Here is a 15,703-nt window from a genome sequence, read left to right as displayed (position 1 = left end):
ATATTTGGGGATGATGTGTCTCGAAGCGACAACTATAGGTTATATAACAGCATTAATGATATGTCATAATGTCTATTTTTATACAAAGCTGTCAAAATACAAGGCAGTCTATAAACAGCATCTTAACCACAAAGTACTTGCGTTTGGGGGCACCGGGGCCAGGGAAAATGCACCTTGCCAAAAGTATAAGAGGTTATACCTCGAGAACGGCGAATAGCTGCCGCATTGAGTCCCTCTGGAGAACTCTAAAAATACTTGGCAGCCAAGCGCGAGAGAAAACATATATGCATGCACTAAACCCGCCTTTATCTGCTTTCTCACACATCAAAACCTCCCCCAAATGACGCGCCGCCCCTACCAAACCCTTCAGGAGTCAGTAAATTCAGCATTCACTCTCAGACTGAATTCAGAGTGGCATCTACAGGGGTCACCAAACCGAGCTGAACTTCACGTTTACATGAGTCAACTGCATGCGCAGGTCCAGGACTGTCATTTAGACTCACTTTACTGGCGGGACCGCGCGTGGTTCATCTTTACCTGATGCTGCGTAAAAGTGGACCGTGGAAACCGCTGCACGCGCTCTGAAGAAATCGCATCAGAGGATACCGCTCAAGTGTGATTTTACTGCCACTATACAAACTATTTGAGCACTTTTACGCGGAGGCAAGAACTGTTGATCCGGACAGACCCGCTTCTCATCCAAATGGATGCGCAATGATGGATTAATCGCTTTTCGATGCAACTTTTCAGCGCAAACTCCTCCTGAGGATTTTATCCCGGCAACCTTTACCTGATTGTATCCTCTCTTCCTCTCAAGATGTCATCGGAGTATTTGATAAGGTCACTGCTTATGCTCTTTCTAGCACTCTTCTCCGCCAATGCGAGCAACTGGCTGTAAGTGAATATCACTTTCTTCATTCATGTGATGTTTTGACGTCTATGTTGTCTGTTATGACTAAAGTCAGTCAGATTCCCAAAAGCAAATGTGCAGCGTGTCAGTGCACCACAATTTATGAGCCATGGCAATCACAAATCTGACGGATGATGATATGATCACATAAATCAGAATATTCAGCACCTACCTTTGTAGATTGCATACCTTAATGCCTTTGCTGCACATTTTTGAACGCGCAGAAGACATGAAGCATAGTCACAAACACTAAGTGTAATGTGGCCTAGAATAGAAAATAAAGTCAGTTTAAACAAAAGCATGCATTGAAGGGAGAGCACCAAATATAAGGAAATGAAACTGGTTATTTGGAGACTGACATCACAAACTTTCAGTTCATGTGCATTTGGCACAGCTGCGCTTGGCGCTGGTTGCGCGCAGCCTGGAGAGCAACGCATGAATATGACAGCAGTAACAGCACTCTTCATCATACTTACAGTGCTGAACAGAGCTGCAGAAATCAATAATTTCATAGTAGTTTACGATTATACCAAGGAAGCAATGGCCGGATTTAGACATTCATATTGGTTAAGTAGCAGAACAGCAGGCTTGGTTTAGGTCATATCAAGATTTCTGTTCTGCGCTTGCATTTCTGTTTAAGATTATTTATCTGTATCCTCAGGGCAGAATAGCACATCATTTAATCTATCCAGATGCAGCTGAGTTTTCGACGGAAGAGTGTTTTTAACTAAAGGCGAGGTGACAGGTTTGGGGCATGTACAGACACGCTTCACACTAAAGGAAAACCTCCTACCTGTCTACAAAATATGATCATTCTGACAGGAGCCTGTTCACTATTCCAACCCCATCCCAGGACAGGTATTAGCAAGTAGCCAAATAGACATTAGACAAGTTATATGAGCAACACGTGGGCATGAAACTGTAGTGTTGTCTGTACTATTAAGAAACACTTGATAGGAAAACTAGTAACTAATGTCATAAATATCTGACTTGTCCTGAAGTAAAACGTTTGATAAGAACTGAAAGGTTTAGTTCATGTGTATTTGATCAACAAGGAAAAAATGCAAAACCTGCAATATCCACATGCACAAAAAAACAAAACAAAGTATTTTAATGTTTATTAATTGTAGAAAAAATATATTAGTAGAAAACCAGCATGACAACTGACAATAAATAGGGTGGATTGAAAACATTTCAGTAAATCCGTTGCATGATTTTTGACCTTCTTCAGACGTATAAATCTTCTAAGCAACACTGTAATTCTAGTTTAAATGAAATCAATAGTGACCTCTTCTTATAAAAACATGCTGCACTTTATGTCTGATCTCAAAATGAGATGTAGATGTAAGGTACGATTAAGAAAACACACTGTTTGTTTTGTCTCACTCATTTAAAATAAAATCAGATAAGATTGAGTAACCAAACTCACTCTGTTTAGTTTCGTATTTGTTGCATGTAAGAAGCCTGTGAACTACTATGCGTTCAGTTCAATAGCACCCGCACAACTCTTAAAAATAAAGGATCTGCAATGGTTTTTCTGTTCAAGTTCAGCACAAACCTCTTCAGAGATCAAAAAAGATTGTGATGTTTCATCGGTTCTTCAGATCAGTGGTGCTTAAAAAGTATCAAGCTGCAATAAAAGTCCACTTTTACTCAACAGTCACAATTAAATGTTTTGAAATACAGCTGAAAGCTTTTGATTTGTGGGATGTGTGAATGTATTATTGCTGAGCACCTGTGTGGAGGTGCAGGTGCGGGTCACGAGAGCAGTTATACTGCACCTGCACATCTTCAGTCCTTCAAATCTACATTCATGCACATATAAGCTTACATTGCTGGATCAATTTTTATCAATGACTATTTGCGGTTGTTTTGTGTTAGAAAGCCAGGAATGAATCACTAATTAGAGAGCATAAATAACAGATGGTAGATGTTATCAAACAAACTCTTTTCTAAATAAATACTGCAAATGATCACTCAATACTTATTCTAATGCATTTTGACAAGCAGCGACTCTTGCTTTCATCTCGGCTTGGCAAAGAGAGTATACTGTTATTGATCAAACTTCAAAATCCTTAAAGGGATAGTTCACCCAAAAAGAATTTACTCACCCTCAGATAAACACAAAGAAAGATTTTTTGGAAAATAATCCATCTCCGTTAGTCCATATAATGCCATTGAACGGAATCTGCAATGCGATCATAATAATCAATACGACCCCAGTGGGCGAATCAATGTCTATGAGAGTAGTAAATGAGAGAATTTTCATTTTTAGGTGAACTGTCCCTTTAAGTGGAGACCAACATTTCTGACTGAAACTCCTAGAGCTTTCAAATTAAATCCACCAAACTTTGCACAGTCTGTTCCAACTTATGCAGGGTTCAGACAATATTTGTGTCTGTTACGATAGTCACTATTTTCAGCTATTTTGGCTCCTAAATTCATCGTGTCGTGACTACACGTTGCTTCTTGACCAATCATCGCTTGTCGTCTTTAATGGCATGCATGATGTCATCGAGAAGGCGGAACCAGCGACTGATTTCCGTGAACAAGAGCGTAAACAAACAATGGCTACCGAAGCGGCATGTTTGCTCCTATTGGTCAACGTCACAGATGTGACGGAACCTGTCGTGGAGGACCGGAAACAAATTAAACGTGCTAGGACGTCGTGAAGCGTCTCAGGCACGGTGTTGGTTGTCATCTATGACACTATACAAGATAAAACGATCAATGCCCGTTGTCATTTACGTCAAACTGATCATGCCAAAATCAGTCTGATATAGTGTAGTCCGAACCCGGCGTTAGTGCGCTGTCTTTTTAACCGATTGAACAATTTCGCATTTCCAAATATCCTCCAAAATATCCATAGACTATAAAAATCCTGATTCTCAATTCATCCTATCTTTAAGTATAAGGCCTAGGCAACCTTCACAATTCAATGGTTTTTAAAGTTTAAAGTTTGTCTTGATGAACTTTCCTATTCCAGTTCCATTATGCAATCATTTCAGAACTAAAGAAAGAGTTGCACTCTGTCAAATACAGAAGCTGAGATGGGTTTTATGATGCTGAGGTCACAGAAGGTTCACTAATGCAACTACTCGATTGCAGTTTTTATTATAAAACAATAAAAACCATGCAGACGTATTTGTTTAGGATGTGATGCAGCGTGACTCTCCGCATGGGATGGAAAGAACGGTGGTGGAGACGTTTGCACATGGATGGTCAATAAATAGTTCACAGCTGATGAGCAACATGAGAAGAGAGAAACCTCTAATGTGAAAAACATTCTGGCGCCGAGGGCTGATAACACAAATAACACCAGTGACAACAGGGTAATGAAGCTGTAAAACCTGTTATCACATACCTCCACTCATACAACAGCCTATTAAAAGGTTAACTTAATAAAACAGGTCGGCTTTTATCTTTTTCCTCTTGAATATCCTCATTAAAGTGCCCCTGTTATGCTATTTTAAAGGTTCCTCATTGTGTTTTGGAGTCTCCTACATAAGCTTTACATGCATCCGAAGTAAAATATAAAATAAAAACTTGTAATACACAATTTTTATACAAATATATCTTGTAATATACATTGTAGCATCAGCTCTTTTCTCACAGTGTCTGAAATGGCTTGATAATTGGTCCGGTCTCTCTAAACCCCTCCTTTCTGAGAGCCAGCTCTGCTCTGATTGGTCAGATGGCCCAGTCTGTTGTGATTGGTCTACCACTTACATCACATCGCCCGGATCTTTCTCAGCATTAAAACAGTAACGATAACTTCGGTTTTAGCGTAGTAATTTGAGTCCCTATCCATTGGAAGTGCATGCAAAGTGGATTTGCTTTTGCAGAGCAGATATCGGCAACAAATACTGTGTTTGAGGGTCACAAGACGTTCATGAAGGAAGAGACTGAAAGTACTGACGACTCGTTTCATGCACTTCAGAATCTCTTCTTTCTTTTGGGAAACAATAACTATTTCTCTGCACTTCGATCTCTGAAACTTTGCAGACCTTTTATGTTTTCAAACAGCAATATTACACACTACATGTAGAAAAATAGGTGATAAACATACACAGTAAAAGAGAGATTGAAAAGCTGAATTTGAGCAATCTCTTATTGACTGCCTATTAATCAGGATTAACTTTCTTGCAAATGCTAATTGAGATTGAGAGCCACATAAACCCTTCTGAGAGGCCATAAGCTCAATTTAACACTTTTTTTTTTTTTTGCCTTTGCTTTTGTATTTTTATGAAAAAATAAAACAGAAAAACAGAAAAAAGTAATTTATCTTAATTTTTCCCTACTGTACCTGAATGCATTTCCTCCAGCCTCCTGTCTATCCATCTTCACTTTTACAGATCTGCATTCCGGTCAGATGTTTAGGATGTTCATTAGAGATCAGAAGCTGGGATGTCTTTGAAACATATCTATAAATACACCCATTTACTTCTTGAATTGATGCAAATTATATTTTTACATATGTATGTGTGCTAATGTTTTTCATTTGGTTTTAAGGCTTATACCCAGCTAACAGGGAACGTTCTCAGAACTTTGGCTGAAGTTCTGACAAGGTTCTCTCAAAGTTATGAGCAAAAACATTAACAGAATGCTTATTCGGAGTTATCTGGTCTCTAAAAATGTAGCACAAAAATGGTATTTATACATTGGTCATGGAACATCTTTTTTAAATCTAAAATACATTAATCTAACATTTTTTAAATATTACTACATGATTTAGAACGTTCAGCAGACATTCAAAAGTAACATTCACATTATGTTTGCAAAATGATGTTAACATTACAAAAAAAGTTTTTTAAACGTTTGAAAAAATATATAATCTGTATAAGCAGATTCATATACAACAATTAGCTGAATTAATGCGTTTAAATGTACGTTTTCTTACCGCTCTGAAAGACTTTTGGTGCCCTGAAGTATCTTCATGATGTACATCTGGTACATATTTAATCTGTTAGAAGAGATAGAAACAAGCTTAAATAAATATTAACAATTGGAATTGACGTGATATTTTCTTGGACGCCAAATGAGATCCATATGATTGATTGAAATGACCATGTTCAGTTCTAATCTTTTAGGATACCCTCAATAAATGAGATAACACTGCCCTCTAGAGTTAAAGACAGATCCACTAGACCTGCAGATACGCAGAAATGCAACTCTAAAGACTTGTCTCGTAGCTCCATTTGCCTGGCAAATGTTCATAACTAAAAGCAAATGACTTTTTGGTACATGTGCTTTTAAGAGTCTGCAAGAGTTAGAAATACCAATGAGTCACTGAGGTATTGAGGAAACTAGAGCTGTTTATCAGAGAAACGCAGTTGTGCAAGAATGACACATCTGTTTCTGAAAACATGTCGCATCCCGTGATAGATGTTTGATTCACATTTTGGGTCCTTTCTATTGGACGTCTTCTTGACTGCATTTTCAATGTTGTGAGGAGAAATGAAGTGTGACTATCGTCATCTTTACACTACGGTTCATAAGTTTCAAAATTAATACTCATATTCAGCACCATTAAGTTGATCGAAAGTGACAGTAAAGACATTTATAATGCTAAAAAATATTTTTATTTCAAATAAATGCTGTTGGAAACTTAAATTTGAAAAGTAAGACCAACTGTTAGATAGTCAGACTAGTTATTAAGACTCAAAACTAAGTCTTAGTGGCCAGGGTGGTTGCATATGTAATGCAATTCATCATCTTCCAGCTAAAATCAAATCTGATTGCTCTTGTAAAAGGAAATTTATGAACAAGTCACAGTACTTAATATATCATTCCTGTCTGTGCCACAAACGGTGCAGGATGAGTTACCCACAAAGTTCTTTGGAAAAGTATGAGCAATGCCAACAGCCATGCATTATAGTGACAGCAATAGTGTTTCAGTTCAAAACAAACTCCTTGGTATTGCTGAGGGACATGAAATGTTGCTAAGTGTAGGTGGTTTCATAATAAAAATAATAAAATGGAAATACGTGGGTGATGTATCAGTTTCGTTAAACGCCCCTAACGCTGCATTTATGTCAGACAAACAGCTTTTAATACACAGACGTGTCGCCCTGTGACGCACAGCTGACAAATGTAAATATCAAATATTTTTATAAGCATCATGAAATTGTGGCCCTTGGACGCCGCAGCATGCATGTTTACTCACTGTCGTAGCTTGAACAGGTCTGATATTTACCTTCACCGATTTACCACACAGAGACAGGAAATGTCAACAGCCATCGTTTGATTATTCAATAAACTCACACACACACACAAAAGATGCTGAGAGGAAGTGAGGCGTATATGTGACCCTGGACCACAAAACCAGTCACATGGGTATTTTTTTTTAAATTGAGATTTATACATCACCGGAAAGCTGAATAAATAAGCTTTCCATTGATGTATGGTTTGTTAGTATAGAACAATATTTGGTCGAGAATCTGGAATCTGAGGGTGCAAAAAAAACTAAACATTGAGAAAATCTCCTTTAAAGTCGTCCAGTTATGTTGGCGATTGTGCTGCATTCACTCACAAAAAGAAATGTTTTATACATTTAGGAGGAGATATCTTCATGGAACATGATATTTACTTAATATCCTAATGATTTTTGGCATAAAAGAAAAATGGATAATTTTGACCCATACAATGTATTGTTGGCTATTGCCACAAATACACCTGTGCGACCAGGGTCACATATGGTAAGGATTTTACAGTATTTTTTATGTAAAAATTATAAACACTTTCCACTAGAGTGTCTACAGTGATTTATATATACACACACCTTTCAAAAGTTTGGGGTCAGTAAGTTTTCTTCTTTTTTTTAAAGACATTATAATTTTACTAAAAACTTCTGTTTTAAAATTCTTTCTATTCATCAAAAGAATCTTGAAATCTCGGTTTCCACAAAAACATTACGCAGCACAACCGTTTTCAACATTGATAATAATCAGAGATGTTTCTTGAGTATCGAATCAGCATATCAGAAGGATTTCTGAAGGATCATGTGACACTGAAGACTGGAGTAATGATGCTAAAAATGCAGCTTTGATCACAGGAATAAACTCAATATTACCGATTTTACTGTATTTTTGATCAAATAAATGCAGGCTTGTTGAGCATAAGAACCTTACTGACCCCAAACTCTTGAATGGTAGTGTATATTATATAACTTTAAGTTGTGGTAGGAGGCGAGCGGATATATACAGCCTGGTGTGTGTATGAGTTGGCGATTTCTCTTTCTCTCTCATTCTCTTCCAAACTCTCTCGAACAGCCTGGTTGCGTGCTAAGTCGCGCTTGGCTAAGCCATCTGGAGCCAACAGCGCTCGGAGGCCGGGGTTGTGTAATTCAACACAAACATGACACAAAAGGAAGAAGGCACCGTGCTCCAGGTGGAATGCTCCGCAAAAACCTCCCAGAAACACACAGGAAGGCATCTCCCATTCTTTTACAAAATCCCACAGTCGCGTCGGCTCCCCCTTGTTTTCCCAAACTTAGCGTTGCGATTAGCGAGTGCATTTTTCTTTTTTTGGGAAAATAAAGTAGAAGAGAACGCTAGAAATGGGGAGCAATGAAAACAAGATTCTCTCAAGGTCTCAGACAATCTTTTTCCCAGACAAATATGCAGCGGGCCGTTCTTCAGGTGCTTGTTTGTCAAAATCCCGAGCTCGATACGAGCGCGAGTCTTATGAGAGCATCTGGCACTGATATATTATATTCCAGCGCTTATCCCGGCAGAACGGACGGGCCTCCGCTGCCATTTGGCTGCCAGATTCATTATCAGGTCACGATCACAGAGCTAATTTACTGGTGTAACAAACAAAAGCTGTAAACACGCATGCAAGAACATGCAATCGTCAACAGATGCCACACATGATAAAAAAAGAAACTCGATCACCCGCCACGCAGAATGCGTCTGCATCTGCATCTGGCCGGTGATGTCATGCTTCATCTTCTGTCCGGACAGAAGTGTGTTATCAAAGCTTGTGAGAGCAGAGATGGTCTCGTGAACAAGGAGGTGTTTGTTTCTTATCTGCCCCAGCCTTGGCCTTCAAAACCAGCTCTTGTCAACAACAGAGAGGCTGAGATGCAGCGCTGCCAGTCGCCCTTTTTAACTCTCTGAAACGAAGCAGACCGAAAGACTACTATTGGGAACGTTCACAAAGAACATGTTTATGGTGTTAAAAGTTGGAGATGCAGGTCAATAATATAAGCAATGTCTAGAGAGATGAGTTTTTAATTTGAGCTCCACGTTTTTAGAACATTCCCTGCGTCTGAATATGCTTACTTCCACGTGATAGGCCAAAACACAGTATGTGAGCCGAGTGGTTTGCCCAAATACAGAACATTGATAAAACGACCGTTGAGATTCTGTAGTGTGCATATGATGAACACTTTCCTATCCCATGAGGCACGGGAGTGGATTTTTTTGAATGGCAGTGAACTGATACTGGTTGGTCACGTGACAGTGACAACATTGTGGATGTAGGCCTAGTACAGTACGAATGTCATTCACACACACATTTGTACTGTACTGAATGTGCTTTTTTGACAGTCTTGAAGGACGTTTCAAACCAAATGTAGCACCTACTATACAGTATGTGACTTTGGATGCAGTGGCCGTGTCATGAAAAAAAAAATGCAAGAGGCAAGTGCAACGGTATGACATAAAATAACAATAGAAAACAGTACACTGGAATGTAAAAACTCATTCTCTGTGAACCGCCCCTTAAAAATAAAGGTTCTTTATTGGCATCTATGGTTCCACATTCATAGAAACTTTCCATTCCATAAATGGGGAAACGATTTACTATAAGATCCCATTAGTTGTCATTAGCTAATAAAAATACAACTGTTCACTGTTAGTTCATGTTAGCTGAGGTCCATGAAATAATGTTAACAGATACAACTAGATTTTAATAATGTGTTTGTAAATCTTGAAATTAACATGAACTAAGATTAATAAACACTTTAGAAGTATTTTTAAGTATTTTAAGTATGTTAACTAGTTAACAAATGAATCCTTATTGTAAACCGTCACCACAAAAGGTTCTTTATAGTGGAAAATAGATTGTTTTATTTAATGCCATGTCAGCATCTAAGGCTATTTTTATAGTGGTTGTATAGAGAATTTTAAGATGTTCTTTATAGAAAGAAAATGGTTCTTTTAAGAACTGATCATTGAAAGGTTCTTTGGGGAACCAAAAATGGCTCCTCAATGGCATCGCTGTGATCTTGTAACTTAAATGAGTATTTACAGCACAGCACCTTCAAAGCCAATCTGAGACTTTCATCCGCGATTCATTTGGACGTACTTTCGAATTACTCTCTACCACACCAAAAGACCTTTAGACACAAATAACAAAACAAAGGCGTCCGTGACCACTCTTGCAAACATCACCTGCACGCAACCCACTAAATGCATCTGTGCAGAACTTAAACAAGTCAAGACTTTGATCTCCACCCGTTCTTGATGATAATGAGACCAAGCTTGGTGTGTACGGAGGAAATCTGTGCGCTGCGTTGTAGTATAGGACTATTTTTATAAGGTGCCTTAAAGAGATGGAGCTCAGCAGACCCATTAAAGCGATGGTGTTGCCCCGACCCCCTGGCCCTGGAGGTGATGGGTGAAGATAGTCTCTATCCGCCTCTCTCAACATCACCCTTACCTCTTCTGTCGAGCACAGCCTTCCAAGAACGTCACAGGAGAGCCACAGCGTTTAGATCTGCGCTGTTTGTGCTATAGAGAGTCAATGGAAAAAGCTGTTAGTGCCACAATGCACTGTTATTGTTAACGGAAACTAGAACAACTACTAAATTAAAGCATTTAACTTAAAAATAAATATATAAAGCATCATTTGGTGGGAAAATGACTCTAAAATAAAACCTGAAGCTAGCTAAAACGTAAATTCAAAAAAATGACCGTAAATTAAATTTAGTTTTATATACTCAGTATATTAAAAAAAAGATACCTTTATAACCTGTCTTCGTTAAATATGAAAATGTCACTAAACTGAAAAGTTTAACACCATTGAACTTATTTCAATAATATCAGTTAAACTTCGGAAGCCTTTTGGAAACAACCATTTCCAATAAGTTGAAAATTGTTAACATTTATTAATGCAATAGTTATCATAAACTAATAATGAACAACATTTTTTTTTTACTCAATAAATATAACAACAAATATACAATATTTAATAATAACACACCAATATACTAAATATACTAATATAAATATACTATTGTTCATTTTTAACTTGTTTGTTTAGAATAGATTAGCTAATTTAACTGGAAATATTACATATGTATTTGCATATGTGGAAAATGAAATTAAAATTTATCAATGCAATAAAATGATTGTTTATTTTTAGTTCATGATAGCCAGTGATATAACTAATGTTAAAAGTATTATGACCTAAACATACTGAAAACTCTGGAAAAACAACTAAACCGAATGTCATAGGACGAAAATGCAAAATGTAGTATTTTTTATTCTACAACATTCCTTGCATGGATCACTTTATTCACCCTGCAGAGTCCATGTGATATTTACGCTTTTTCTTCCAGCTCCAAAAGCATCCAGCTTCTAGATACAATGTCAAAAAAATGTTCAGTACAAATGTCTGTTAATGAGAGTCAATGAACACGTATTGATAACCTCTTGGTTGGTCCTCAGATACCTGGCAAAGCTGTCCTCAGTGGGGAGCATCTCTGATGAAGAAACCTGCGAGAAGCTCCGAGGACTCATCCAGAGGCAGGTTCAGATCTGCAAGCGTAACGTGGAGGTGATGGACGCGGTCCGCAGGGGAGCCCAGCTCGCCATCGACGAGTGCCAGTTTCAGTTCCGCAACCGACGCTGGAACTGCTCGACGCTAGAGAGTGTTCCTGTGTTCGGGAAAGTGGTCACACAAGGTAAGCAGAGTCCAATTTAAAGGAACATGAAGCCAGCTCTGCTTAAAAGCATGGGGATGCTTAATGCTTGCTTATTTCTGCCACAGGTACCAGAGAAGCTGCGTTTGTGTACGCTCTATCCGCTGCTAGCGTAGCCTTTGCAGTGACCAGAGCCTGCAGCAGTGGAGAGCTGGACAAGTGTGGCTGTGACCGCAATGTGCACGGTGTCAGTCCAGAAGGTATGTGTGATTTATCTGAGTAATAATTATGATGATTGATCAGTAGCATTGCTATGAACCCACAAAAATGATTCTTGCATACCCAGACTGAACGGTGAAAGTTCTGGTTATTAAAGCAACTTATCCTGATCAAGAAATGCCCACTTTGATAGGAAGAGTTGACATGTGAAGCGATCAGTCGCGATTCACAGGTGCCGTTTATGAGCAGGATCTGAAACATATTGTAATACAATAATATAATACATATACATATACAGGTGCTGGTCATATAATTAGAATATCATCAAAAAGTTGATTTATTTCAGTAATTCCGTTAAAAAAGTGAAACTTGTATATTATATAGACTCATTACATGCAAAGTGAGATATCTCAAGCCTTTATTTGTTATATTTTCTTACAGCTTGTGAAAACCACAAAATCAAAATCTCAGAAAATTAGAATATTACATGAAATCACACAGTAATTACAACAGTAATCCCATGGTCATTGAACCAGGTTTTGGTTATTTTGGCAGTGTGGGCAGTTGCAAAAGCTGTAAACCATAATCATCAAAATTATAACAAATAAAGGCTTGAAATATCTCACCTTGCATGTAATGAGTCTATATATTAGTTTCACCTGTTAAGTTGAATTCTTGAAATAAATCAACTTTTTGATGATATTCTAATTTTATGACCAGCACCTGTATAAATACATATATATTCCGCAATCTTAAAATGTTTATTAAATGTAAAATGCAACTTGAGAATCATTTTAAAACACTTATTGAATATTTCTATGATATTATTGTTTCATTCTGCTTTCTAAGAAGTGGGCAGAAATAATTAGATAGTGATTTATTATATTGTCAGCTATAATTACTTATAATTAATTTAAATTAAGCTATAATTTACTAAAAGTTTAACTTGTATAAAAAAAAATAAAAAAATAAAATTATTTATACACCTATCATTACACTTTCAATGGATAGAAAATAAATATGCTATCAACATAATACAAATTAAATAGTTTCCATATAATATTTGAATGATTTGCTTTAGTGTCGTCAAAAGTCATAAGGTTTGAAACCCTCAGCAGTAAAATACAGTAAAAATGGCAGACATTTTCATATTCATTACTAAAATTAAAAAATAGCTAAATATACAGTTCTTCTTATGGATATCTAGTTAACTAATCTATAAATGACATTCAAATATTACTAACCTGGAAAACCGTTAGAATGATGATTTACCAATCCAGTACCTTGTAAACAACTTTGTTTCCAGACGGACTGATAAAACTCCAGATTTCTCATTACACTTCTCCACTCTTGACCGTCTTTATCTCAACAGGTTTCCAGTGGTCAGGATGTTCAGATAATATTGCATACGGGGTTGCTTTTTCCACGTCCTTTGTGGACATCAGAGAACGAAGTAAAGGCCAGTCCTCCAACAGAGCCCTAATGAACCTTCACAATAATGAGGCAGGGAGGAAGGTAAGAGGCTTTACAAACATCACCACTGAAAGTTTTCACACTCATGATTTGTTAATAAATGACATTTCTTTTACCATTCCAAGGCGATTCTGAACCACATGCGAGTGGAATGCAAGTGCCACGGTGTTTCAGGCTCCTGCGAGGTGAAGACCTGCTGGAAAGCAATGCCACCGTTCCGCAAAGTGGGCAACGTCATCAAGGAGAAATTCGACGGCGCTACAGAAGTGGAGCTGCGTAAAGTGGGCACCACCAAGGTCCTGGTTCCACGAAACTCGCAGTTCAAGCCGCACACGGATGAAGATCTGGTGTACCTGGACCCGAGCCCAGACTTCTGCGAGCACGACCCCAGAACGCCGGGCATAATGGGAACCGCGGGGCGCTTTTGCAACAAGACCTCGAAGGCCATCGACGGCTGCGAGCTCATGTGCTGCGGTCGCGGGTTCCACACCGAGGAGGTGGAGGTGGTCGACCGCTGCAGCTGCAAGTTCCACTGGTGCTGCTACGTCAAGTGCAAACAGTGTCGCAAGATGGTAGAGATGCACACGTGCCGGTGATCCGGGCGGCACAGCTTCCCCTCAACACTTCCCTACACGCACAGGGAAACTAGGCAAATACACACAAGGGAAGACAAGAGACATTCCCAAGCATTTCATGCAACGAAAGAGGAACATGTCATACATGAGAGTATATATCTGACGTCCCAGTTGAGAGTATTTTTCTCTCTCCTCGTTCTGTTTTTAATTGCAGTTGCTCTCTTATTTTTAAATATATATATATATATGTATATGTATATGTATATTTTTTAACTTATTGCAATTGAATAGAGAGTGAATTTTTAATGTGACGCGCACCAGAGGAGTGCCATTGGGAACGGGGTTACTGACAGACGTTGACCCGGCGGGATCAGGGGCACATGAATATGGAGAAAGGTCAAATGTTTAAAAGCTGCTGCTTTCGGGCTTCATCTTGAAAGATGGACGTGGGACTAACCGAACTCTCGAGATGCAGTCCAGGCGTACATGTACTTTCCATACTCGTTGCCATTCGTTCCTGTGATGCTGCTTGAATTCAAGAATCACTCACCGATAGTGCATACAGCTGAGTGTTAAAGTGAGCCCTGCTTTAGAAGAGATGCAAACCAACTCCAAACAAGACGGAGTGGAAATATTACAAGTGTTAACAAGCCGTTCAAAAGGAGAGCTTTGAAAATAAAGTCGTAGCTAGTGACGCAGACAGATCATTGGTGCTGAGCTGTAACCATGCATCTGGCACAAAACTGACAAACATAAATTGTTTACCCGCTTGGGATGCTTGGACCGACCATGGATTCTGTGCACGATGACTCTAGCACTTTTCCTCTCCAGACGCACATACCACAAATAAACAAATCCCCCAGCATTCCCTGCTCCATTAGTCAGACAGAGTGACTGAATTATTTATGGCGACTATGTACGACACCATAACTCCAAGCTTCTCTATAGTACAACTTGCTATCCAGTATGCTTTTAAAAGAAACATAGGTTTGTAAAGACTTATACACTGAAGAGGACTATATTTCATATGAATGTATGTTAAATTGAAATATATGCTGTGTCAAAGACTGACATCCTTGTGCTTGTGCTTATTGCTCTTTGCAAATGACGGTACGTGGAAGTAGGCATCCTTAGTGAACTAGCTTCACCAAAGAGACCACGCTGACCAATCTGGTCATTTTTTTTTAGCAGGGTACAATAGTTTGGTCTTGTTTGATGGGGTTCACACTAGGAGAAGAGTCTACATTTTGTAAAGTTTGGTTTTGCAATCTTGCTGCAGTCGATGTTAAAGTAATATCCCGGGTTCAATACAAAGTTAAGCTCAGCTGACAGCATTTGTGGAGTAATGCTGATTACCACAAACATTAAGTTGGACTCGTCACTCCTTTTCATTAAATAAAAATTCTAGGATACTTACAATCACTGTTAATCTGAATTATCTAGGTCAATACAGGGTGTTAAAATATAAATGCATTAAGTCTAGTCCCAGACTAAAATGCAGTATTGAGCTGTTTTAACTGAATGCAACTTGCACTGACGTATCTTAAAATATATATTTGTCTCAAGATGCACTAGTAATGTTTTTTTTTTTTTTAAGGCACGTTTTATAACTTAAATACTTTACATAACTTTATAACTTTAAGGACTACTTAAATG

At 38.3% G+C, this 15,703-nt stretch overlaps 1 protein-coding gene across 1 annotated transcript; it reads left to right on the top strand.

The window, feature by feature from the left end:
- Positions 1–406: 406 nt before the first annotated feature.
- Positions 407–14,209, top strand: wnt4 (wingless-type MMTV integration site family, member 4). The gene is made up of 5 exons (XM_079858184.1): positions 407–894; positions 11,587–11,822; positions 11,909–12,040; positions 13,372–13,514; positions 13,598–14,209. The coding sequence occupies exons 1-5, from the start codon at positions 818–820 to the stop codon at positions 14,066–14,068; spliced, it is 1,059 nt and encodes a 352-aa protein (XP_079714310.1). The 5' UTR covers positions 407–817; the 3' UTR covers positions 14,069–14,209.
- The last annotated feature ends 1,494 nt before the right edge of the window (positions 14,210–15,703 follow it).

This window comes from Squalius cephalus, assembly GCF_949319135.1.
Source record: "Squalius cephalus genome assembly, chromosome: 22".
Taxonomy (NCBI): Eukaryota; Metazoa; Chordata; class Actinopteri; order Cypriniformes; family Leuciscidae; genus Squalius; species Squalius cephalus.
This window is presented reverse-complemented; position numbering and strand designations above follow the sequence as displayed.